This window comes from Ictalurus punctatus, chromosome 8 (genome assembly GCF_001660625.3).
Source record: "Ictalurus punctatus breed USDA103 chromosome 8, Coco_2.0, whole genome shotgun sequence".
Taxonomy (NCBI): Eukaryota; Metazoa; Chordata; class Actinopteri; order Siluriformes; family Ictaluridae; genus Ictalurus; species Ictalurus punctatus.
This window is the reverse complement of record NC_030423.2, coordinates 27,672,031-27,696,402: the sequence shown is the minus strand read 5'-3', so window position 1 is coordinate 27,696,402 and position 24,372 is coordinate 27,672,031. Positions and strand designations below refer to the sequence as shown.

Genomic DNA, 24,372 nt, shown 5'->3' with positions numbered 1-24,372 from the left:
AGTAGAAACCAGAACAAGCACATTACTATAAACATTAGCAGCTGTACTACTGTAAGAAATTTATAGAAAATTTATCAACATCTTCTGACCAATCAGATCAAGAATTCAGTAGTGCTTTGGTATAAATGTACAATGTATAATGATTCGTACTTAATTATTCACACACACACACACACACACACACACACACACACACACACACACACACACACACATACACACACTACAAGAGTGATGTACACAACTCCACTTTTATGAGCATGCTCAGGATTAACTGATGTAAACTATAAACGGTGTAAATAACATTACGTCTGCCAGCTGTTGTGTGTTTAGACCAGATTAAAGTGCAGGGTGAAATCTGGTGCTTCAGAAGAGAGGTGTTATAATATTACACATCTATATGAAGTCTAGAGATGTTTCTAATTTTACATCGTGTCTGAAAAAGAAAAAAAGGATAACAATGGTGTGGCCTGAGAGAAATAAATATAGCCACACATCCTGTGGAAAGTTTGAGAGGTGAGAAACTGATGGTGTTTCTGAGAAAAGCGACTCGGCGGTCAGAGCGGCCTGCAGAGATGAAACTCTCAGAGCTGCAGTGTCTGAAGGGCCAAAGAGACAAACAGAGCTACAAAACCATACACACACACCTCAACACCTTACACACTCACACACATACGAATAGACACACGAATACACACTCTACTTAATAATCTAAAGTCCAGTTTGTTAATAACTGTAAGAAAACTGAATGTAAAATGAACTGAAAGCATTTAGACTGATTAGCGTAATTTTATTCCACTAAAATATTAGGAAATAATACATCTATGTATGAAAATTTGTCAAATTCTCTTGAGTGATATTTTTTCCTCAAATAATTTTTTCATAATTCTTTAAAGCTAATTTCCAGAAAAAGTATGAAACCTGTACCATGTGACAGCGTATGATAAATCATTTTGATTTTTTTTTTTTTTTTTTTTATATCATAATGTGGCTTGAATGGGAGTGGAGAGAGCAAGAGAGCAAGAGCACACGTGTGGGAGAGCAAGAGCGAGAGAGGGAGAGAGAGAGAGTGAGGGGGGGGGGGGGGGGAGAGAGAGAGAGAGATAGAGCGAGAGCATGAGAGGATGAATATGATTGGTTAGTTGTGCACAGTGGTGAAAGTGGAGCCACATTGAGGCCTGAATAAACTCCGCCCATATCGGCACATGAATCTTGCATATGTTCATGATCATAATTCAGAAAAACGAGTATTAGACGCGCCTAAAGCTTACTTACTCGATTCATGTTTAATAATAATTACTTGAGTATGCAAGTTATGAGTATATTAAATTAGATTATTATAATTTACAGTTGAGTTATTTCAAAGGTCAACATCTATACTTAAGTCTGTATATAGATGATGATATTCCTTTTAACATATTTATCACTGGCAGGAAAACACAGAATCAGGTCTGTTCTGTAATCTGTGACTACATACTGAATTATGAAATATCACTTGATTCAGATTGATGCTGTAAGGCTTTTGTTTGGTGCCAGTCTTTTTTTTTTTTATTGTAGTTTAGAAAATCTGAAGAATAATACCTCTAAGACATTACAGTATATCCAGGGAGAATTACACTGCTGCTGAGGGAGAGAGTTTGGTCATGTTCAGCAATCACTCAAGGAAGTGGAGGCTTGTAGGGGCTTGAAGTGAAAATGGTTTTTTTTGGAGATATTAATAGCTCTTATGTTCATAAAAGGGGTGCTAGTAGGAAATCTTTTCTGATAGAGAAACACCCAGTTGTACATTTCTGCAATGTACACTCTATGGCCAAAAGTATGTGGACGCCTGACTATTACACCCACATGTGGGTTTCTCTAAACTGCTGCCATAAGGTTGTGCACACACAATTAATAGAATGCTGTACAGAATGTATAGAATGCTGTACGCTGTAACATAAAAATTTCCCTTCACTGGAACTAAGAGGCCCAAACCTGTTCCAGCATGACAATGCTCCTGTGCATGAAGCGAGGTCAATTAAGGCCAAGGTTAATGTGGAACTCAAGTGACCTGCACAGAGCCCATTGAACACCTTTAGGACTGAAGTCCATCTCACTCAACATCACTGCCCAACCTCACTGATTCTCTATACGATGCATGAGGATAAATCCCCACAGCCACACTCTGAAATCTAGTGGAAAGCCTTCCCAGAAGACTGGAGACTGTTATAGCTTAAAGGGGAACCAACTCCGTATTAGTGCCCATGGTTTTGTAGTGCATATGGGCGTGATAGTCAGGTGTCCACATACTTTTGGCCATATCATATAGAAACGCTTAAAGGTTGTATATTAAATCCTTTTTCTAAGATTGTAGGATAGGAGCAGGAGTTAATTACTCAGGAATTCCAATAAATTGCACCTGCGACTGAAAGAGAAATAGTAAATTATAAATACTGCACAAGTGCACTTTATACATTACATTAATTATTAAAGTGTTATATGATCCAACTTCCCTGAACCTTCATAATCAGTATATTAATTTACATTTAATTGTTAATAACTTTTATTAGTTTTAAATTTTTCTATTAGTTTTAAAAATTAATAACTTTTATACAAGACTGCTTACAGGAGAATGCAGCGAGACCAAACTGAAAGACCAAACTTCCATCAGTGAAACAGAAAGTCTAAGACGTCTACTGGGAAAAAAAAGACATACAAATTTACAAATACACCCCCACACACACTTACTGTACACACATGTGCATACACCTACACACTCCAACACACACAGCCCCAAGTAAACATGGTGGTTGGAATAACTGTTGGTACTCATCAGTGCTCAGTGATTTGTTATGGAGAATGGACCAGAATCACAAAAATATTTTATTTCTACCAAATTCTACCAGTTTTCTACCAATATATCTAGAACACCTTTTAGAATAAAATAATGAAAACTTAAGAATGAACACTTGATTTAAACGTCTAATCTCAGTTTTGAATGAGAAAATCTATACGATTTTACATTAATGCGCGAACAAACATTTCTGTTACAATTAAAATGTTCATATCGGAAATCTGCGTTTAATAACGTCCTCCTCTCTTTTATATTTTACACTGAGTACACAGTTTATTTGGTAAACTGACCTACTAATGACCCAGGTTTGAATCTGATTATTAAAATTATTTCATTCTCATCATCAAAAATTACGCAAACGAATGAATAAAAATTTAATTCTTACAAATTTCAAGCCATTTGTTCAACCCTATTATTCAAATTTTGGAAATATTGTTTAAATGAATAAAATATTTGATCTTCTTAAAGTAATGTTAATATAATGATTAGAATAACTCATTACAATTAAGATCAATTAGAAAATCTGAGAAAACATAGAAATGTCGGATAAAACATGTCCGATATTAATTTGCTCAAAAACCTGATATAAAAAAATATCCAAAAATATAAAATTTCCTGTTATTCTTTTTCTGATGTCATTTTGAATAAAGATTCAGAAAAAATGTGAGGAGGGGCCACAGTCTGTTTCCTACTGCTAGCATGCTAGTCTAGCTTGTATGTAAAAATAAAATACACTGGAAGTCTGTGATGTCAGAGTTTCACGTCATAAATATTTTGCACAAAGTGCCATGTGCTCAGTTCGACCATCTGACAGTGAGGCAAGAGGAGACATGTTATACACAGACCTCAGACTGAAGATGATGACACTGATGTGGATTACAGCGATGCTTTTTAATAAAACTGGTAAGTGAAGATTTTTTTGGTTTATAGTGATGTATTATATAGTAATGACACAAATACAAAAACATTGGTAATATTGTCATCATTCTGTATATTGGAAAAAAAAAAAAAGTGTATGAAGAGTTTTATACACACTGAACTGCCATCATTTCTTTATTTCTAGTATTCCCTAAATATTGGTACCAGGGAATTATTTGGAGTCGTACAACATTTTATCAATACCCCTAGTGGAAATCTCTGTGTATTACAGACAGAATAAAGCTTTGATACAGTTGCTCATGTTTCATTCTTTGAATTTTGATATTAGATTCTGCACAGACAATTGATGTCAGTCAGCCAGATCGAGTGATCACTGCTGATGTTGGTGAGAACGTGACTCTGCACTGCTTTCGACTGGGAGAGAATAACAATGAACCTAACATTTGGTACAAGCAAAAAGTCGGACACGAGCCTTGTTTAATGGTCACAGTTCTAACTAAACCTGATTACGAAGATGAGTTCAAGTCACCAAGATTCAGCATTGAGAAAGAAAAAGGGAGCGTCCATTTAAAAATTGCAAATGTGGAACCGTCAGATGAAGCCATGTATTACTGTGGCGTTGTAAAATTTATGAAAGTGTTTGGAAAAGGAACATTTTTATCTGTGAAAGGTGAGTTTTTATCTACACAGCCATATAAATGATATATTTATATGAGTATACACACATATATATATATATATATATATATATATATATATATATATATATATATATATATATATATATATATATATATATATATATGTATATATATATATATATATATATATATATATATATATATATATATATATATATATATATATATATATATATATATATATATATATATATATATATATATATATATATATATATATATATATATATATATATATATATATATATATATATACCACAGGACGATGAAAAAAACAACTTTATTTACCTGCTCTTTTTCTCTGTTTCATTAGAGATCTCAAGTAATTAAATGTTGCACTAGGTGATGTTAATCTCCATTTGTAAGGAGTAAGATGTTAAAAGCAGTTTACATATATGAGCATATGTGCAGCTAATGATTACTATGTATTTTATTCTTAGCAGATTTAAAAACAATAATAATAATAATAAATAAACTTTAAAGGTTCAGCGTGCCGTATTGAGCTCAGTTTCTCCAGCAGAGTTAGTCTCTTCATTTGTTTAATGTACTAGAACGGACAGTATGTGCTTTATGGACCATATGTATTATAAAGATCTAAGTATAAACAACTAAGACATTACAAAGATCTTACACTCTCTATATTCCACTGAACAGGTGATGGAGATGTAAAAGTGTCAGTGTTCCAGAGCGGCGTGTCGGACTCGGTTCCTGCAGGAGCGTCAGTGACTCTGCAGTGCTCGGTTCTCTGTGAGAGCAGATCAGCAGATCTCCAAGTGCTCTGGTTCAGAGCTGCTCCACCACAATCCCATCCTCAAATCATTTACACTCATCACAACAGCAGCCATCAGTGTGAGAGCGGCTCTTCTACACACACCTGTGTGTACAGCTTCTCCAAGAACATCCTAAGCCTCAGTGATACTGGAACTTACTACTGCGCTGTGGCCGTGTGTGGGAAGATCATTTTTGGGAACGGGACACGAGTACAGTTGGGTAAGAACACATTCTCTTATTCAGAGTAAACATATAATACATTAATATTCAACACATTTTAAATACAATATGTTAATTGCTAAAATGATCATCATTATGATCACAGGGAGGTGTAGTTATTAATTTACATCTACATTATTTTTTGTGATATAAGGTATAAAATGCCGTATATATACCTTTTTTATTATTAATTCTGAAAAATCTAGCTACAGGAGAATCTGTGGATCCTGTAGTGAGCTGCCTCGCTGTAGCTTTGGGAGTGTGTGTGGTTGTGATCGTTGCTCATATCGTAACCTGTAAATGGAGGAACTGTGAATGTTGCACTGGTGAGTCTTCAGTAAATCTGTGTGTACTTATGAACACTAATAGACTTTTTCTGTACTGAAATTTGTCAAAAACTACATCAAATGACTTTCAATGCAATTCCAATACAATACCATACTGATTTGTCTAAAATCCACTGCTATCTATTTATTTAATTTAACAAGTAATACATAAAAAAGTAATAAACATGAACGGGACAATTGTTTATCATTTTATCTGCCTTTATTCATGTATCAATTTTTGCAGAAAGTCTAGGTCACTTCAGAAAGTCAATAAAAACATTTCCACATCATTTGGGTAAATATAATGTATGTTATGTTTTCTTAATGTGTCTTAATGATGTAAATGTACAGTATGCTATAGGCAGAAAAACTCAGGATGTTTTTAATCAAACTCCTGTTTTCCCATCACCTTTATCTGTTCCCTTTCAAAGGGAACGCCACATTGCGTTTAGCATAACAGTATAGGGAGTGCCCTCGCCTGCGACCAGCATATGAAGCTTATGTAAAATATTGCCTGCCGTGATCAGGTGATGTGATATGGCACCTGTGAACTGCGTCGTCAGCCGTTTTATCTTCAGCGAGACTGCATTGTGTAATGAAACAAAAAAGACGCTTCATTTCTACATTTCTACTCTATCTTTTCTCAAAATCTCTGGAATTTTCTATCCCTTTTTAAAAAAAGAGAAAGAAAGAATGAGCAAGAGAGAATCCAGAAAGTGTGTTACACCTTGCTCCCATTTCATCACAGCGGAGACGGACGCATTGTGAACGTTTTACATTTATGCAGCTCCGCTCGTGACTCGCTTTCTTTTTGGCTGAAGGTTGATGGGTTTCGGCGCCTTGTGGATCTGGGCCAGCCACTGCCGAGGTAGGCAGCTGTCTCAGGTCCTGGGGATCTTGTAGGGATCTGGAAGAGAAGCCGGAGCCGAGCACAGCTCTATATCTTTCTCTGTCTTCCGGGTCAAGCTCTCCGCCTGACTTTTGTGCTCGCGTCGCGACTGCTTCTTCCCCTGTGGAAAGCCAAAACACACTCATTGATGGAGTCAGTAGGGGGTGCTATTGCACCAAAAACTGAGAGCAGCTCTCAAGAATATAAAAAGCTGCTAGAGGTGATTAGTATGGTAGTTGAAGAGAAATCCATAGAGTATAAATAAAACACTTCTGGGGAAAACCATACACTAGCTGTGTTTATAACCCCCCAACATCCGATTACTCAGCCGTTGTGGCGAATGAGCAGCACGGCTATTTAGCTATGCTGAGGGTGAAGGAGGCACTTGCAAGACACCTCTCTCCATCAACTGAAGGTTTTTTAGGGGGGCCGGCTTTCCAAGCCATGTAAGGCCACCTCGGTGTTGGTGGGCACCTATGTACCTATGCATACAGTGGCAGTGTTGCAGGCCTACCAACCAGACCTGCTGAGTGAACTCGATACTGGGGAGGGAATTGAGCCCGAGGCAGTGGCAGAGCTGTGCCGCGCCAAAGATTTGTCTCTCTGGGCGACCAAGCAAATGGCCCGTCATATCGCCGTTCAATGGTTAGCTTGTTGTGGTGGGGAGGCACCTATGGCTAAACCTCTCAGGAATGAGGGACAAAGATAAGGTCTCCTTGCTGGATGCCCCTGTTAAACCTTCTGGCCTGTTTGGCGGCGCGGTTAATGCCATGACTGACAGGTTTTGCGAGTCAGAACAGCTAATGGAGGCGTTCAGCCAGTTCCTTCCCCGTCATGTCGAGTTCACCCGTGCATCCATGAATGGAGCGCAGGCCAGCGCTAGTGCAAGGGAGGCACAAAAGGCAAGTCTTTCAGCCCCCGTCCCCCCACAAAGAGCCAGGGGGACTGGGCGGCCACAGCCGCAGCCTGCTAACAGGCCTGATCTAAGAATGATCACAAAAGCCAAGCAGGCAAGGAAGGAGCGATCCTGATGGGCCACAGAGGGATGTATCAGGGGACATGAAGTTGTTAGGGCAGATAACCCCCAGTGCTACTGTAGGGATTCCCCTAGCCAATGCCATCCCAAGTTTTCAGCCTTCTCTGATCAGCGAGCTGTCACAGGGCAACGAAAATCCGATGCTTTCCCTCCAACAGAATGTGGAAAAGCTAGCGTCGCTGAAAGACCATCCAGCAGCGTTGAAACTACTGCCAAATGTGTCTCCATGGGTTCTGTCTACCATAGAAAAGAGTTACCGCGTCCATTTCAGAGCTCAACCCCCCCCACCCCCGGTTCAGAGGTATAAAAGAGAGAATACACCTACTGTGTCCAGTAAGGGCTCTCTGTAGTTGTGTCCACTGCTCCAGCCAGTGGCGTAAGTCGGAGCAGCTGTTGGTCTGTTTTGGCAGCGACAGTAAAGGTGTTGCTGTGTCAAAGCAACAACGCATTTCTAATTGGATAGTGGAACCAATCTCTATCACTTATGAGGTGTGTGGTCTTGCTACGCTTCTGGCATAAGGGCTCATTCCACTAGGGGGGTTGCCTCCTCAAAGGCTTTGTCCAAAGGGATATCCTTACAGGATGTGTGTGCTGCTGCAGAGTGGTCTATGCCACACACATTCTTTCGATATTACAGCCTGGATATTCATTCCACCCCGGGCTCGAGTGTCTTCATTGACCATCGGGCTTGGGTCTTTTTGAACAGGCCTTACCCTCGGTATGATGGAATGGGTATTCGCATTCCCATAGTGTTATTCTAAACGCAACGTGGAGTTCCCTTTGAAAGGGATACGTCAGTTTGGACGCATGTAATGTATGTAACCCTGTTCCCTGAGAAGGGAACGAGACATTGGGTTGCTTTGTCATACCAGGGCAGGCCTGGGAATTGCATTTTCACTTTAGATAATAGAGGCTGACGGCACAGTTCACAGGTGCCATATATATATCACGCGACGCGCTTATTTGCCTCATCACCTTATCATGGCAGGCCTATTAATAGTCATGATTTTACACAAGCTTCAGATGCCGGTCCTGCTCGAGGGTTCTCCCCATTGTATTATGCTAAATGTAACGTTTTGTTCCCTTCTCAGGGAACAGGGATACTTGCGTAACCGAGAAGTTTTTCAGAATTCAGTTGCAGATGTTTTTTTCCTCCAGACCTCCACACATTTACTCTCATGATGATTCCTCATTAAACAGGAATATATATATTAAATCTGGATCTAAACATGAAAATAAATCTTATCTTTGCAGTGAGATCTGAAGATTGGGTAGTGAAGAAAACACCAAATCAGGTAACAAATGTTGAGCGAACACACTATAATTATTATTAGAACTTATTAGAGCACACAGTAACGAACTTTATTTGAGTTGGATTTAAGTTATTGTAATTTAAGTGATTAACAGCAAGCTCCCCGAAAACGTCTCTAGTTTAATAGTTCTGTTAAACACAGAGTCAGTCAGTAAAAGTAATCCTGTTAGAATTAACCTAATCTCATAATAGATTCAGATGAAATCTGTGTCTTGACTTTATCCTGTCCAAATTACATTACATAAATATATAATCTAGCTCAAATAATGCTAAATGTTGCATTGCGCTAACATTCCCATCACGTACAGTAGATCTCTCGTTTGAACTGAATCTTTCATATCCATTCCCACAGAGCCGTGATGCAGTGGAGCTGAATTTTGCTGCCTTACACATCAATAAAAGAAGAGGAAAGAGAGAACGAGCTTGTGATAATGTGTATACTGAAGTGATTTACTCTTCTGTTTCTTAGATATTATGTTCACCCCGTGTCCTTATGGGTTTCCTCTAGGTTGTTCGGTTTCCTACACCCTCCCAAAACTATGGCAGTAGGTGAATTGGCTAAGATAAATTGTCCCTAGGTGTGAATGAGTGTCTGAATGTGAGAGTATGTGTATTCATGGTGCCTTGTGAATGTAATATAATATGATAGTAATATTTTGATGATTTTTCACAAAAACACCAAATCGAGATCAAATAGTCCATGTTTGAACAGTTTTCTTGTTGCATGAAGACATTAAAGTTTGTTTGTTGTCAGACATTTGTTGTCAAAGCTTTACCTTTTATGGATTTTGTGTTCATGACTAAATGTACTAAATCTAATGAGTCCTGGGAACATGCTTGCTATTTATGAGTGATTTAGCATTTAGCAACATACGCACATGACTATGAAGGAAACCTCGCTAAACCTTTTATAAATCTGGTGCGAGTTTTTAGCTCAGGTTGGCCAATGAAAACATTTCTACACTTTTGTAAAAGACAAATGAGGCCCACTGACTGTTTTGTGGTTTATTGTGATTCTGCAGCACTGTGTGTACTGAACACGCCACAAGCTAACCACAAGGCCTTGATAAAAGGAATATGGTTCTCTCTGTTATGATCCTTCAGTATGTTGTTTGTGCAGGTCTGTGGAGTGAGTTTATGAGCTGTACTTTTGTTCACCTAAAACTGAGTGATCTGCCTTCAAAGGTACCATGTTTTAAATTTTTAACCATGTCTAGATTTATATGAAATTCTGATCTCTTGACTTATGTTCATCTTTTGATCTCAAACTCAAGTGTTGGAGGGATAAAATTCAGAAAATCTAACGTCTTGTACAGTACAATTCATTTAACGTGGTCAATATCACAAATCTGTGTAGTTTTGTAAGTTTAACCCTCATATTCAGGGGTGTAGTTTAACTCCCCTATTGTTGGGGGTTAACCCCTCCAATAATTAGAACTAGCAATTACAGCTCCCCCAATATTTATACCATGATCATCTGAAATATATGTAGAAGTAATTTATTTTGTAACATTATTGGTGTTTTAAATCGACTTTGAATTTGTAACAATGAATCAAATAAAAACACTAAAAGCCCCCCTCAGTTACACAAGTTGGTATCGCCCAACAATTGCCTCACATATATATATATATATATATATATATATATATATATATATATATATATATATATATATATATATATATATATATATATATATATATATATACACAGACACACACACACACACATATATATATATATATATATATATATATATATATATATATATATATATATATATGTATATATATATATTTTTTTTTTTTTTCAATATTAATTTCATTTTTAAAAGTATTTCTTGTGTTGCCTGAAGATAAAATTAAAAGGGTACATAGACCTCTGGTGACCAGACTGAGTTACCAAAATAGGAACCGGTAGCTAGACAGGAAATGCCTATTTAAAGTATATAGAGAACATGTGGCTTGTAGCAGCCAATCAGATGAAAGTCACCAGTACAAAATACTTGGTGCTTTTGTCCTTTGATATGACGACTTTGATATTCTGAACCTGAGTGTCATTTCATCTCTGAAGATGTCTGTAGTCTGGATTCTTGTCTCATCTCTTTGCATAATATGTAAGTGGCTAATGGTTTGCGTTACTTATTCGTTCATTAATTCATTCATTCATTATTTATAGGTGATGAACTCTTATTAGTTTTGAACTCTTATTATTCTCTTATTAATAATTATTACTCTTATTACTCTTATTAATAAGATGAACTCTTATTACTCTTATTAGATTTTGATGAGTTTTACATTGTTGCATGATATCTTACTTTGATATTTTTATTTTTTTAGCAGCTCCAGCTCAAAATTTGGATCTTTCCCGACCATCATTTATCTCAGTAAAGTCTGGTGAACGTGTCACTCTTAACTGCACATTTAACGGGAGTGAAGGTATATTAGATCTTGTCATTTGGTACAAACAAATATTTGGAGAGATGCCTCAAAAAGTGGGAGAAGGATTAGCATATAAGGATGTCAACATCAGCCCCGAGTTCAAAACATCTGGATATAAAATGGAGACGACTGATAGCGGCATTTCTCTGACAATTTCACATATAAAAAAAGAACATGGCGGACTTTACTACTGTGGACAATTTAACTGGCAAAATGTAGCTGTTAATCTATCCAGAGGAACTTTCTTGGATGTAACAGGTAATTAACTAAATGTTCCTACATGTATATATTTAACCCATTTATGCTCACTGTGGAATAAGGAATGTCCTTTAATACGGCTGTTTAAGAGTCCGTTTGAGCCCAAATATGAAAAGAAAATTTAATTCTGGTAAAACAATTTGGCTACAGCATGAACTTTTAAATGTGAACAAAGATTACTTTTTTTGTGGAGTGTACATGTTTTAATGTTAAAATTTTTAATGTTGAAAAAACTATAACATGAAAATGGCTCTCATATCAAAAGTTCAAGCAGATGACATAGACTACAATAATATAATAACAAAATTGTGATATTTTGGTGAGATGTTATTTTAGAATTTTTTTTTTTTTTTAAATATAATGAATATTTATCAAATCAATATTAGATTTAAATTGTCCCCTGGGTAGACAGTAAAACGTGGTTATACACTAAATTTAAGCTATTTTTTTTTTTTTTACCGAAGAAAGGGAAACTTTTTGGATGCTGGCGTTAAGGAAAAGTGGGTTAATGTAACTGTAATGATTAAATATGATTCATTAAAAAAATAAATAAATAAAAATTATATGTTACTGCACATTACATTACTGTAGATTAGGTCCAGTTTGGTTGTTGTGTATAGTATAGTACAGCATGTGATGTCATTTTAAGAGTCATCTTAAATATGTTTTATTACTTAACATTTTATCTTATTCAGGAGAACAGAACACAATTATATTACATACATGATTATCTATTTTTGTTTCTAAGTGTGATTTTCTCATGATTTAATCAAGTTGTTGTATAGTTACATGCTGTACTGAAACAGATTCAAGCCTAATCTCTCTATTTTGTGACGAGATACTGTCTATCAAAATGTCTGCAATTCACAATCACATTAAAACAACGAAGAGTGCTTATACACGCTGTACACTAACATTCACAAAAGATTTACTAACAGAACTGACTAATTTTATCAGTAATTATTTTCACATTGATTTCAGCATGAACAGACGAATAAATGTTTTATTTCTAACACTGTCTATATTATCCTGACTAGATGAGAGAGATATAAACGTCTCAGTGTTCCAGAGCGGCGTGTCAGACTCGGTTCCTGCAGGAGTGTCAGTGACTCTGCAGTGCTCGGTTCTCTCTGAGAGCAGATCAGCAGAACTCCAAGTGCTCTGGTTCAGAGCTGCTCCACCACAATCCCATCCTCAAATCATTTACACTCATCACAACAGCAGAAATCAGTGTGAGAGCGGCTCTTCTACACACACCTGTGTGTACAACTTCTCCAAGAACATCCTCAGCCTCAGTGATACTGGAACTTACTACTGCGCTGTGGCCGTGTGTGGGAAGATCATTTTTGGGAACGGGACACAAGTACAATTGAGTATAAACACGTTTGTTTTATTGCTCAGATTGCTGTTTGTAAATATTTATAACATTGCTATAATCACAGAAATATAGAGGTGTTATTTAACATCTACATGAAACTTTGCAGTATATTGTATAATGTAGATATTCATAATGTTCATTATTATTTTTGTGCTACGGTAGAATCTGTGGATCCTGCAGTGATCTGCCTCGCTGTAGCTTTGGTTGTGTGCGTGGTTGTGATCTCTATTCAAGCTCTGTTATTCTGTAAGTGGAGAACCCATGAACAACACACAAGTAAGTGTTCTATTTTTACACCAACTAATCACCAAATTATTGTGATAAATTCATACACTGGGCTTTCTACAATTACATTCAAACAAGATAAGGTCAGATCTCTTTACATGAAGAGACCGGCTGCCTACAGGAGGGACATTAATGTTAAATGATGTTAAATGTTATAAATAAAATAGATGTTACATATATGTATATTTTTAACAGACAAACAAAACACTGAGAGAAGACCTAAGAAAACCAGCACTCAGGTAAAAAAATATCTATAACCTTAACTTTTATTTCTATTTTTTAAAAAAATAAACATATATATATAACTTAGTTGTAATTTCATATTCATTCCACAGGCCCGTGACTCTGTGGAGCTGAATTATGCTGCCTTACATTTTAAAGAAAAGAAAACCAAAAAAAGGATAGAAAAGAGAAAACAACCCCAAGACACTGTTTACTCTGAAGTCAGATCTCTCACCACTACCTAGATTATTATGTCTTCATTATTATTATTTTTGGTTTTATAATTTTTTTTTTCTTTCTTTTTTTTTTTTAAGTCTGTTTAGGAATAAAGTTTAAACTGGTGGTTCGCTCATCTCATTTTGATTTGACTGACATAAAAAATGTATTGTGATGAGATATTAATTGTAATGTTTCTATGTGTATCAATTCGAAAAAGCCTGATAAAATGAAAAAAAAAATCGTGTGGTCTATCATGTTTCAGCATGTGACAAAAAAAAGACAAATCAGTATGTGCGTAATGCAATGTCACTATGTGTATCTGTTTATGTTTAGTGCTCTAAATGTATTTATCTTTATTCAGATTTAAACCCAAAGTGGGAGTGACTAAAAACTGTTCATTTTTGTATTTTTAAATGACATATGAATTAAATGTGAACCGTTACACTTTGCCCTTGGACACACTGGAAAACATGTCAGCAGTGGCAGCATGGTTTGTGAATTCTGGCTCTGACAGTTCCTTTACCGCAGCTACATCACTCCAGATCATAATTGGTCTCAACTAGAGATGTGCATGCGTTTATTTATTTATCGTTAAATTCTGCTCACAGTTATTATTTTTGTTTTTACTTGCTTGTGAATTTGTTTGATTAATTTATTTGGCCTGCAAAAAAAAAAAAAAAAAAAAAAAAACAACCCCAAAACAAAACACAAATAAATCAAATTGAAACCAATTCAGTCGTCACCACAATAAATAAAAGAGTGTGGCAAATGCATCACATAATGCCACATTTTCACATTTATTTGTCTCGTGAGCATTCTGTATTTGACTCTTGAGGAAAAACAACAGCAGTGTGGAACCTCCCACTTTGCTTATTGTGCTGAACCACCTCTGACATTAAAAAAAAGTGGCATAGAGAACTCAGGGACCAGATCCAAAAAGAAATCAAAAGCCAGGCACAGGTCAAAAACAATAAAACATCGACAGGTAACCCAAAAAATATAATGGATCATCAAAATGGAAGAAAAAAAAAACCCCCAAAAAACAATGTAAGATCAAATACAGAGAACAAGGGAGGAAACAGCAGCTCAGAACTTACATGATTCAGAACAAACAGTAAGACTTTGTGGTATATGTGAGTATCTACCTGCTTTAAATATCTAACTGACAGGAAATGAGCAATAAAAGAAGAGTCCTAGAATTAAAGTGAGAGTGTCCTGAGATGGTATGGTGGTGAAATGTCCCTGGCAGATGAGACATGCCCTTGGGTCTTGACCTTTTGGGCCAGATTATACACATACATTTGATTGAACTATTGTCTGGAGTCGATTAGCATGTGGACACTGTGGGGTGATTCTCCCTTGATCTCCAGTGGTGGTGATCGCTCAGTTCCACTCAACTGGTTTTGAGAAGGTAGAGGCTTTAGAAGAGAGACATGAAACGAAGGGGCAAGCTGAGTGGTAGATTTCACTTATAGGACACTTTTAATGGACCAATGAATCAGACCTGCTTTCCACATTTGCTCATGCTGCTTAAAAGATTTAGTTTAATTGAAGTTTATTTTTATTATATGCTGTATTTGCGCACTTCCAGTGTAAATTCTGTTGTTTATTATAACAGAAGTGATCTGTTAGTAACGAGGCCATGTTGCTGATCACGTGCTGTGTAGACGCGCTGGTACAGTACAGAGTAAGAGTAGCGCGAGTAAGATCTGTAATGTCTAATTAAAACATTATGATCAAAAGTAAACAGAAGTACAATAATGTCTAGAGTCAGTGAGTAACAGATACCACAAGGTGCAGTGAAAGCGAGTTTTTATTATTAATTTAGGACTGTAGATTAATTCAGTGCTTTTTTTCCATCCATAAAAAAATGCATGAATACTATAAAATAAATTATATATATATATATATATATATATATATATATATATATATATATATATATATATATATATATATATATATATATATATACACACACATATATATATATATATATATATATATATATATATATATATATACACACACACATATATATATATATATATATATATATATATATATATATATATATATATATATATATATATAATTTATTACAGAAAACCTACAGTTATTACATCACTTCCTGTGTGCTAGTTTTTTTTGCTTTTTTTTACCCTCTCCAGAGCAATATTAAAACATTTTCCTTAAATATACAGATTCCCTATTTTATACTTGAAAAAGCAATATAAGCTGTTCTTTTTTCCACTGTGCCTAAACACAGTAAATCTATTTACTTAAAATTTTATTGTCTGCTATAATAGTATGTGTAAGCGTTATTTATCATAGTCAATCAACATATTTGATATTGACTATGCAAGTACAATGCAATCCTGTAGATACAGAGTGTGATTCAGATCCGGGCTCATTTGTGTTACTCACTCAGTGTTCGTGGGTGTGGTAAACCCACTACATGCTTTGTTTTATAATAGCAAATAAATCATATCAATTTATGCAGAAATACTCAACAAATACATAAAAATAAAAAAAATAATAAAAAAAAACATGTCATTGGCTGATAAATGAGCCCTGTTGAAAATGTACTTGCATTTTACACTCCATAATGTGTCCTCAGAGCAACTTTGTCCTGCACTTGTGTAATAGCTATTTGTGTTGGTCCTGATTTCTTCCTCATCACAGTGGCAGTCTTTCTTATTGTCCCACTTGTGCGAAGAGTAGATTATTCGATTTCACCATTTTCGGACATCAGCCTTTCTTCTCTCATCAACCTCCATCTTCCGTTTCGCTTCTGGAAACTGAATTCAGTAACTCCTTCTATAACTTGCTTTATTCTCTTGTAAAATGATTTCTGAGATGATTGTGGTGAGATGCTGTACACTGTACACTTATGTCCCTTATAACGTTATATTTTGTAGGTTCCTATGAGAACATCTGTAGATACACACACAATAGGGAGAGTAGGATGTGGGAATGTGCTGAGTATACAGGTCTTCTGTGCATGAGATTTATTCATTTGTTGTTGCATTGTCCATTTCTGTGTTTATGTGTGTGTGTTTACTTTCCCACACTGCAGAAGAATGAGGGAATAGAGAGGTTTTCATGGTTTAAATGTAAAAAAAAAAAAAAAAAAAAAAAATCAAAGCTCTGTGTAAATGTGTGTATGTGTGCAGTTTTATAAACAAGAAAGGAAAGAGAGTTTGGAGAAAATAAACCAGACACAAACACATGAAGAAGGTTTTAGCCTGGCCAGAAGTGTGTCGCTGTCCATGGTGTTAACTGTGAGTAAAGTAACAAAGTGAGATATATGCATTGATTGTGTCAAAAATTGTATTTTGCAGCATCTAATACTAACATTTTCTGTGTTTATCTTCATCTTAAACATCAAGCAACAGAAACTAAACATCAGTGATGGAAATGATCTGGTAAATGATGAACTTGCTGTGTAAAAAGTGTTTAAAGTGCAGGAGTGAACGTATGTCGCTGTCCATGGTGTTGAAACTCTTGTGCAGTTCGATTACCATAGCAACACTAACCACATAATACCCGTCAACTACAAATACAGTGATAATGGACATCAATAACCTTTCTGATAAATTATTGAATGAATGAATGAATGATATGTAATTACATACAATATAAATAAAGGCAAGTAAGAAAGTTAGTAAGTAAGCAAGCTAGAAAGTAAGTACACAAGTACATAAATACTTAACTACACAAATAAACCATCATTGTGTTCAAATCAGAATACAGAATCTTATATAAGCATCGTTTTTGAGTGATATTGACATGCTTGTGAGAAAAGGTGAGATTTGAAGGCAGCATGGCACGTATCCTTCTCGGACAAGGCAATCCCAAAGTTCAGTTCACCAGACAAGAGTTCTGATAGTTGGATAAAGTTAAATTACTTTTAAACTCACAACTTTCTACAACAACTCCCGAACACCTGTGTACACAAATGAATGATGATATAAATATACGCCAATTTTAACCACTAGATGGCCATGTCCAGCTCTTATAGTGAAATCTAGGCTTTAAAAAATTAGGAACATTATATAATTTAATAAAATGCATTTATTTAATGTAATCCGATGTACGTCAATTTATTGAGAGTTATACAGTCAATAACTGCATTTGATATTATTTACTTTACTATATTGTGCCATATTCACACCTCACTTATTAACTTTATAGTAGGACACCAGTCTTCAGTCGCTTTTACTTTACTGCCTCGTTTCCATCATTATTTACAACTGAGTGTAGGCACATGTGATAAGTGAACTTCATTTTCCATTCTGTCATAACATTTTTGTCACGATACTGTATCTCTGTGCAACAGGAACACACATAGAGTACATGGAAAAATGTGGTGTAGATGTAGGTCAGGATACAATATGCTTGCTTATCACGTCATATTCTGGGGTGTGCTCAATGCAGAGCACCTGTAGTATAAGTATAAATTCAAAATCATGCTTCAAGCGCATTCATATTCGGCTGATAAATGAGATAAACATTTTAGAATTTCTAAGAAATGAAAAAATGACTGGTTTTTGGATTATAACTTTGATCTTCAACACCATGTGTAAGTAATATTAGCAAATTATTCCCATCTTATTTAACGTATTAGAAAAAAATAAATAAATAAAAAAATGAAAAAATCATCACTATGGAGCTTATTATTATAAACTGTGTGAGCTGTATGTGGATCTGGAAATAATTCCAAATTAACTTTAAGGTGATCATTAATAACTCTATGCATGTACAGTGGGGGAAAATAAGTATTGGACGAGTTTTTTTTTTTTTTTTTCAGTAAATATATTTCCAATGAGGCTATTCACATTAAATTTTCACCAGACATCTGTATTAACTCAAGAAATCCAGAAATATAAAGAATTCACAACATTAAAGTCCATAAATAAAGTTATGTGTAATAAAGTGGAATAACACGAAAAAAAAAAAAAAAGTATTGAACACGCTAAGAAAAAGCAGTTCTAAGCTAAGAAAAGGCAAGGTAAGGCAAGGAACCAGCTGAAATCCGTAAGTAATCATACCCCCTATCTGTGCAAATTAATATCAGCTGGATTAGTAAATTGATGGTCTATAAAATATATTTACATATAAATGTATATGTAAATATTTATATATAAATATATTTGTTGAAAAAAATGCTGACGTGTTTAATACTTATTTCCCCCACTGTATATTAATTTCTGAAATACATTCAATTAATACATTTGTTTTTTTCTAGATACAGTCCAACCTGGTAGACGCTGGGTTACTGCACAATCCCTCACCGAGTCACCAGTTTATCAGCCCGATAAAGAGCTCAGTGTGAATATCGGAGACTCGGCTACTCTGCGGTGTTGTATTTCTGAAAAGGAATTTGGGATGATGGCCTGGTTTAAGCAAACAAACAGAGAAAAACCTCAACATATCATCAAGTTCTTTAAGATGTCTGAAGAAATCTCTTATAGTGGAATTCACAAGTCTCGTCTTCAAATAAAAAGATCTTCAAACTGCTTCAATATGACCATTTTAGACATCATTCAGTCTGATGAAGCCATGTACTACTGTGCACTATTGATGACTCACAACCCTGTGTTTGGAGATGGAACTTATTTAAAAGTTAAAGGTAGGATTTCCACTACAATTAAGATTTTAAAATTAACTAAGATGCTGATTTAATGTAGTGATTTATTTTTTTTACTACCATCAGCATGTTCAAACTGGAAGACAAATAATAATGAAGTAGTGAAATGCTTTTGAAATGTTTTCTTCAACAACACTGAGTTACAGGGTTTTAGTGAATTATGATAAATGTTTATAGGTGATCATGTTACTATTTCATCAGAAACATCTAAACCAGCTCTGTGTGATAATTCAGTGGTGTGTGAACCAACACTGCATGGAAACAGCACTAACATGAACACTCACGAGAAAACAGGTAAGATGTTGCATAATTCAACATTCATTAATTATCTTTAATCTGTACTGCATAATTCAGCCAGAAAATCATGTGAACTAATATAAATGTAATGTTTTATAATAACAGAATCAGAAATGATCAGATCTCTACATTCGACAGTGCTCGGTTTGGGAACGGCTTTGGGTTTGTGCGCACTTCTGATTTTCGGTCTCATTTATTTCACACTGAGGAGAAGAAAATGTGATAAAAGTAAGTGCTTTTGTCACCTGATCATTTCAGATAATAATTTTATTTCTATCAAAATGATTAATAGGTGTGTTTCTTGATCAATAGTGAACACTTCTATAGAAGATTCTCCAGGAATGAGGAAGGTACGTGTGCAAAAATCTATAGTATTGATTTTATACTATTATACTCTACAGTATGAGTAATTATGTTTTATTTATTTATTTATTTAGTTAGTTAGTTATATCTCCTTTAGACAGACATAAGTGTGAGTTAATTTCCCTATTTACAGTATATATGTGAAATGTGGTTACGTTCATATGTTGCTCAATATAATGTTCTAGATATAATTTATACAGTGAGATTGATGCTGCTGCTCTTTTTCTGTGTAGTCGGTGTGTATAGTGCAGTTATCATATTATATGGTTATTACTTTGAGCTGAAGTTCTTTTTATGTTTTTACATTATTATCTTTTTCAGGAATCTGAAGCTGAAACATTGCATTATTCAGCTTTGCAGTTCTCGAAGAGGAAAGCCAAAGACGAAAAAAAGAAAACTGGGTCATTCGACGAGTGTGTATACTCTGATGTGAAGAAAACTGTAAGATGTAACATAAATGATTGATGGTACACATGGTGCGATTATGTTGCAAAAACAGTGAAAATATTTCAGCAAGTAAAAATATCTTGACTATAGGAAAATGTATTTCTAATTTATCATTACAGAATTGTGATATAATAACAAAATAACTTTTACAGTTTATTACCAGTTTTACAAATGGTTGTTAATTTCAAGCTTGAACTCATCCTATGTTGCTGACAGATAAACTTATTTCAACAAGAAAATAATAAAAAAAACACACGGAAAAGCCTAGAAATATATTTGTATAAACTAATCTCATAATAAGAAATATTACAACAATTGTGTCTATATTCAAAATATAAACTTTTGCAGTGTAGATACAAATACTGCTTCTGAAGTTACTTTTTATTACTACTACAACTACTACTACTACTACTACTACTACTACTACTACTAATAATAATAATAGTATTATTGTTATTATTATTTGTATGTATGTATGTTTCTGTAGAAAGCTTAATATTACCTCTAACAGCTTCTTATCCTAAATTTAAACTTTCAATTAATGTATATTTGCATATTATTATTTGACTATATATATATATATATATATATATATATATATATATATATATATATATATATATATATATATATATATATATATATATATATAGTGAGGGAAAGAAGTATTTGATCCCCTGCTGATTTTGTATGTTTGCCCACCGACAAAGAAATGATCAGTCTATAATTTTAATGATAGATTTATTTGAACAGTGAGAGACAGAATAACAACAAAAAAATCCAGAAAAATGCATGTCAAAAATGTTATAAATTGATTTGCATTTTAATGAGGGAAATAAGTATTTGACCCCTCTGCAAAACATGACTTAGTACTTGGTGGCAAAACCCTTGTTGGCAATCACAGAGGTCAGACATTTCTTGTAGTTGGCCACCAGGTTTGCACACATCTCAGGAGGGATTTTGTCCCACTCCTCTTTGCAGATCTTCTCCAAGTCATTAAGGTTTCGAGGTTGACGTTTGGCAACTCGAACCTTCAGCTCCCTCCACAGATTTTCTATGGGATTAAGGTCTGGAGACTGGCTAGGCCACTCCAGGACCTTAATGTGCTTCTTCTTGAGCCACTCCTTTGTTGCCTTGGCCGTGTGTTTTGGGTCATTGTCATGCTGGAATACCCATCCACGACCCATTTTCAATGCCCTGGCTGAAGGAAGGAGGTTCTCACCCAAGATTTGACGGTACATGGCCCCGTCCATCGTCCCTTTGATGCGGTGAAGTTGTCCTGTCCCCTTAGCAGGAAAAACACCCCAAATCATAATGTTTCCCCCTCCATGTTTGACGGTGGGGATGGTGTTCTTGGGGTCATAGGCAGTATTCCTCCTCCTCCAAACAAGGCGAGTTGAGTTGATGCCAAAGAGTTCCATTTTGGTCTCATCTGACCACAACACTTTCACCCAGTTGTCCTCTGAATCATTCAGATGTTCATTGGCAAACTTCAGACGGGCATTTATATGTGCTTTCTTGAGCAGGGGGACCTTGCAGGTGCTGCAGGATTTCAGTCCTTCATGGTGTAGTGTGTTACCAATTGTTTTCTTGGTGACTATGGTCCCAGCTGCCTTGAGATCATTGACAAGATCCTCCCGTGTAGTTCTGGGCTGATTCCTCACTGTTCTCATGATCATTGCAACTCCACGAGGTGAGATCTTGCATGGAGCCCCAGGCCGAGGGAGATCGACAGTTCTTTTGTGTTTCTTCCATTTGCGAATTATCGCACCAACTGTTGTCACCTTCTCACCAAGCTGCTTGGCAATGGTCTTGTAGCCCATTCCAGACTTGTGTAGGTCTACAATCTTGTCCCTGACATCCTTGGAGAGCTCTTTGGTCTTGGCCATGGTGGAGAGTTTGGAATCTGATTGATTGATTGCTTCTGTGGACAGGTGTCTTTTATACAGGTAACGAGCTGAGATTAGGAGCACTCCCTTTAACAGTGTGCTCCTAATCTCAGCTCGTTACCTGTATAAAAGACACCTGGGAGCCAGAAATCTTTCTGATTGAGAGGGGGTCAAATACTTATTTCCCTCATTAAAATGCAAATCAATTTATAACATTTTTGACATGCGTTTTTCTGGATTTTCTTGTTGTTATTCTGTCGCTCACTGTTCAAATAAATCTACCATTAAAATTATAGAATGATCATTTCTTTGTCAGTGGGCAAACATACAAAATCAGCAGGGGATCAAATACTTTTTTCCCTCACTGTATTTGACTCTAGTGGATTATTAAAATGGCGTGCTGTGTCCAGTGGCCTGTTTTATTACAATAACAGAGGTTTACAGGATATTAGGGATATAACATTGCTTTTGAATAAGTGGTTGTTTTTTTTTTCCAAAGTTTTTTTTTGTTAAAATGTATGCATTACCTGCAATTAAATAATAAAAAAATAAGCAAGTGTTTAATCAAATATCAAAATATTTGTAGACCTTAATGAGACTAAATGAGTGCTTTATTTACTGTAAATTTACTGGGTGACTGTAAGTTGCATTGAAATAAATATTCACAAACATTTCTCAATTCATTTTTACTTTCTAATTATAAAAGTTCATTTATTGAATTTCGTGAATAATGCAATTATTACACAGTTGCTCCCAGGCCAGACAAGATATATAATCTCTTCATCTAGTCCTTGGTCTGCCCCGGGGTCTTCTTCCAATTGCAAATGTCCAGGAGGCATTCTAGCCAGATGGTCGAACCACCTCAACTGGCTCCTTTCTATGCAGAGGAGCAGTGACTTTACTTTGATCTCCCACCCTATATCTAAGGCTGAGCCCAGCCACCCTGCAAAGGAAGCTCATTTCTACCGCTTGAATCCACGACCTCATTCTTTCAGTCACTACCCAAAGATCATGAACATAGGTGAAGGTTGAGACCTGAATTGACATGCCTTTCGGCTCAGCTCTCTCTTTACCACGACAGACCACAACAATGTCTGCATAACTGCTGATGCTGCTCTAATCCATCAATCAAACTCTTGCTCCACTCTACCTTCACTCATGATACTTTAACTCCTCTGCTTGAGGCAGTAGTTCATTTCCAACCTGGAGGGAAGAACCCACCCTTTTCTGGCTGAAAACTATGGCCTCAGATTTGGAGGTGCTAACCTTCATCCTGGCCGCTTCACACTCAGCTACAAACTGCCACAGCGCACGCTGGAGGTCACTGATTATCAAGCTAGCAGGACCACATCGTCTGCAAATAACAAAGATGTGATCCTGAGGTCACCAAACTGGAGACCCTCCACCTTTTGGCTGTGCCTTGAAATTCTGCCCATGAAGGTCATGAACAGAATCGGGGACAAAGGGTGGCCCTATCGAAGCCCAACATGCATTGAGAACAAGTCTGACCTGACATTGGTAATATGAACCAGGCTCTTGCTACGATTGTACAGGGACCTAATGCCCCATAATAACAAGTCTGGTACCCCATACTCCCTAAGCAGTCTTCCACAGGATTTCATGAGGGACATTGTCATATGCCTTTTCCAAGTCCACAAACACATGTAGACTGGTTAGTTAATCTCCCATGAACCCTCCATGATCCTTTTGAGGGGCAGTGGTGGCTTGGTGGTTAAGGCTCTGGGTTACTGATCGGAAGGTTGGGGGTTCAAGCTGCAGCACTGCCAAGCTGACACTATTGGGCCGTTGAGCAAGGCCCTTAACCCTCTCTGTTCCAGGGTTGCTGTATCATGGCTGACCCTGTGCTCTGACCCCAACTTCCTGACATGCTCAAGTATGTGAAGAAAATAATTTCACTGTGCTGTAATGTATATGTGATCAATAAAGACTCAT

At 35.9% G+C, this 24,372-nt stretch overlaps 2 protein-coding genes across 2 annotated transcripts; both read left to right on the top strand.

The window, feature by feature from the left end:
- The first annotated feature begins 3,658 nt into the window (after window positions 1-3,658).
- On the top strand, window positions 3,659-14,465 carry LOC108268747 (uncharacterized). The gene is made up of 13 exons (XM_053682079.1): window positions 3,659-3,736; window positions 4,041-4,382; window positions 5,068-5,403; window positions 5,610-5,729; window positions 8,909-8,949; window positions 9,319-9,426; window positions 10,823-10,836; window positions 11,022-11,083; window positions 11,307-11,666; window positions 12,704-13,039; window positions 13,207-13,320; window positions 13,525-13,568; window positions 13,665-14,465. Exons 1-13 carry the CDS (start codon window positions 3,664-3,666, stop codon window positions 13,794-13,796), a joined length of 2,082 nt encoding a protein of 693 aa, XP_053538054.1. The 5' UTR covers window positions 3,659-3,663; the 3' UTR covers window positions 13,797-14,465.
- Window positions 14,466-18,312: 3,847 nt separating this feature from the next.
- Window positions 18,313-20,810, top strand: LOC128633490 (uncharacterized). Its single transcript, XM_053682304.1, has 6 exons — window positions 18,313-18,355; window positions 19,022-19,405; window positions 19,601-19,717; window positions 19,859-19,939; window positions 20,033-20,070; window positions 20,405-20,810. Exons 1-6 carry the CDS (start codon window positions 18,313-18,315, stop codon window positions 20,546-20,548), a joined length of 807 nt encoding a protein of 268 aa, XP_053538279.1. The 3' UTR covers window positions 20,549-20,810.
- Window positions 20,811-24,372: the final 3,562 nt, after the last annotated feature.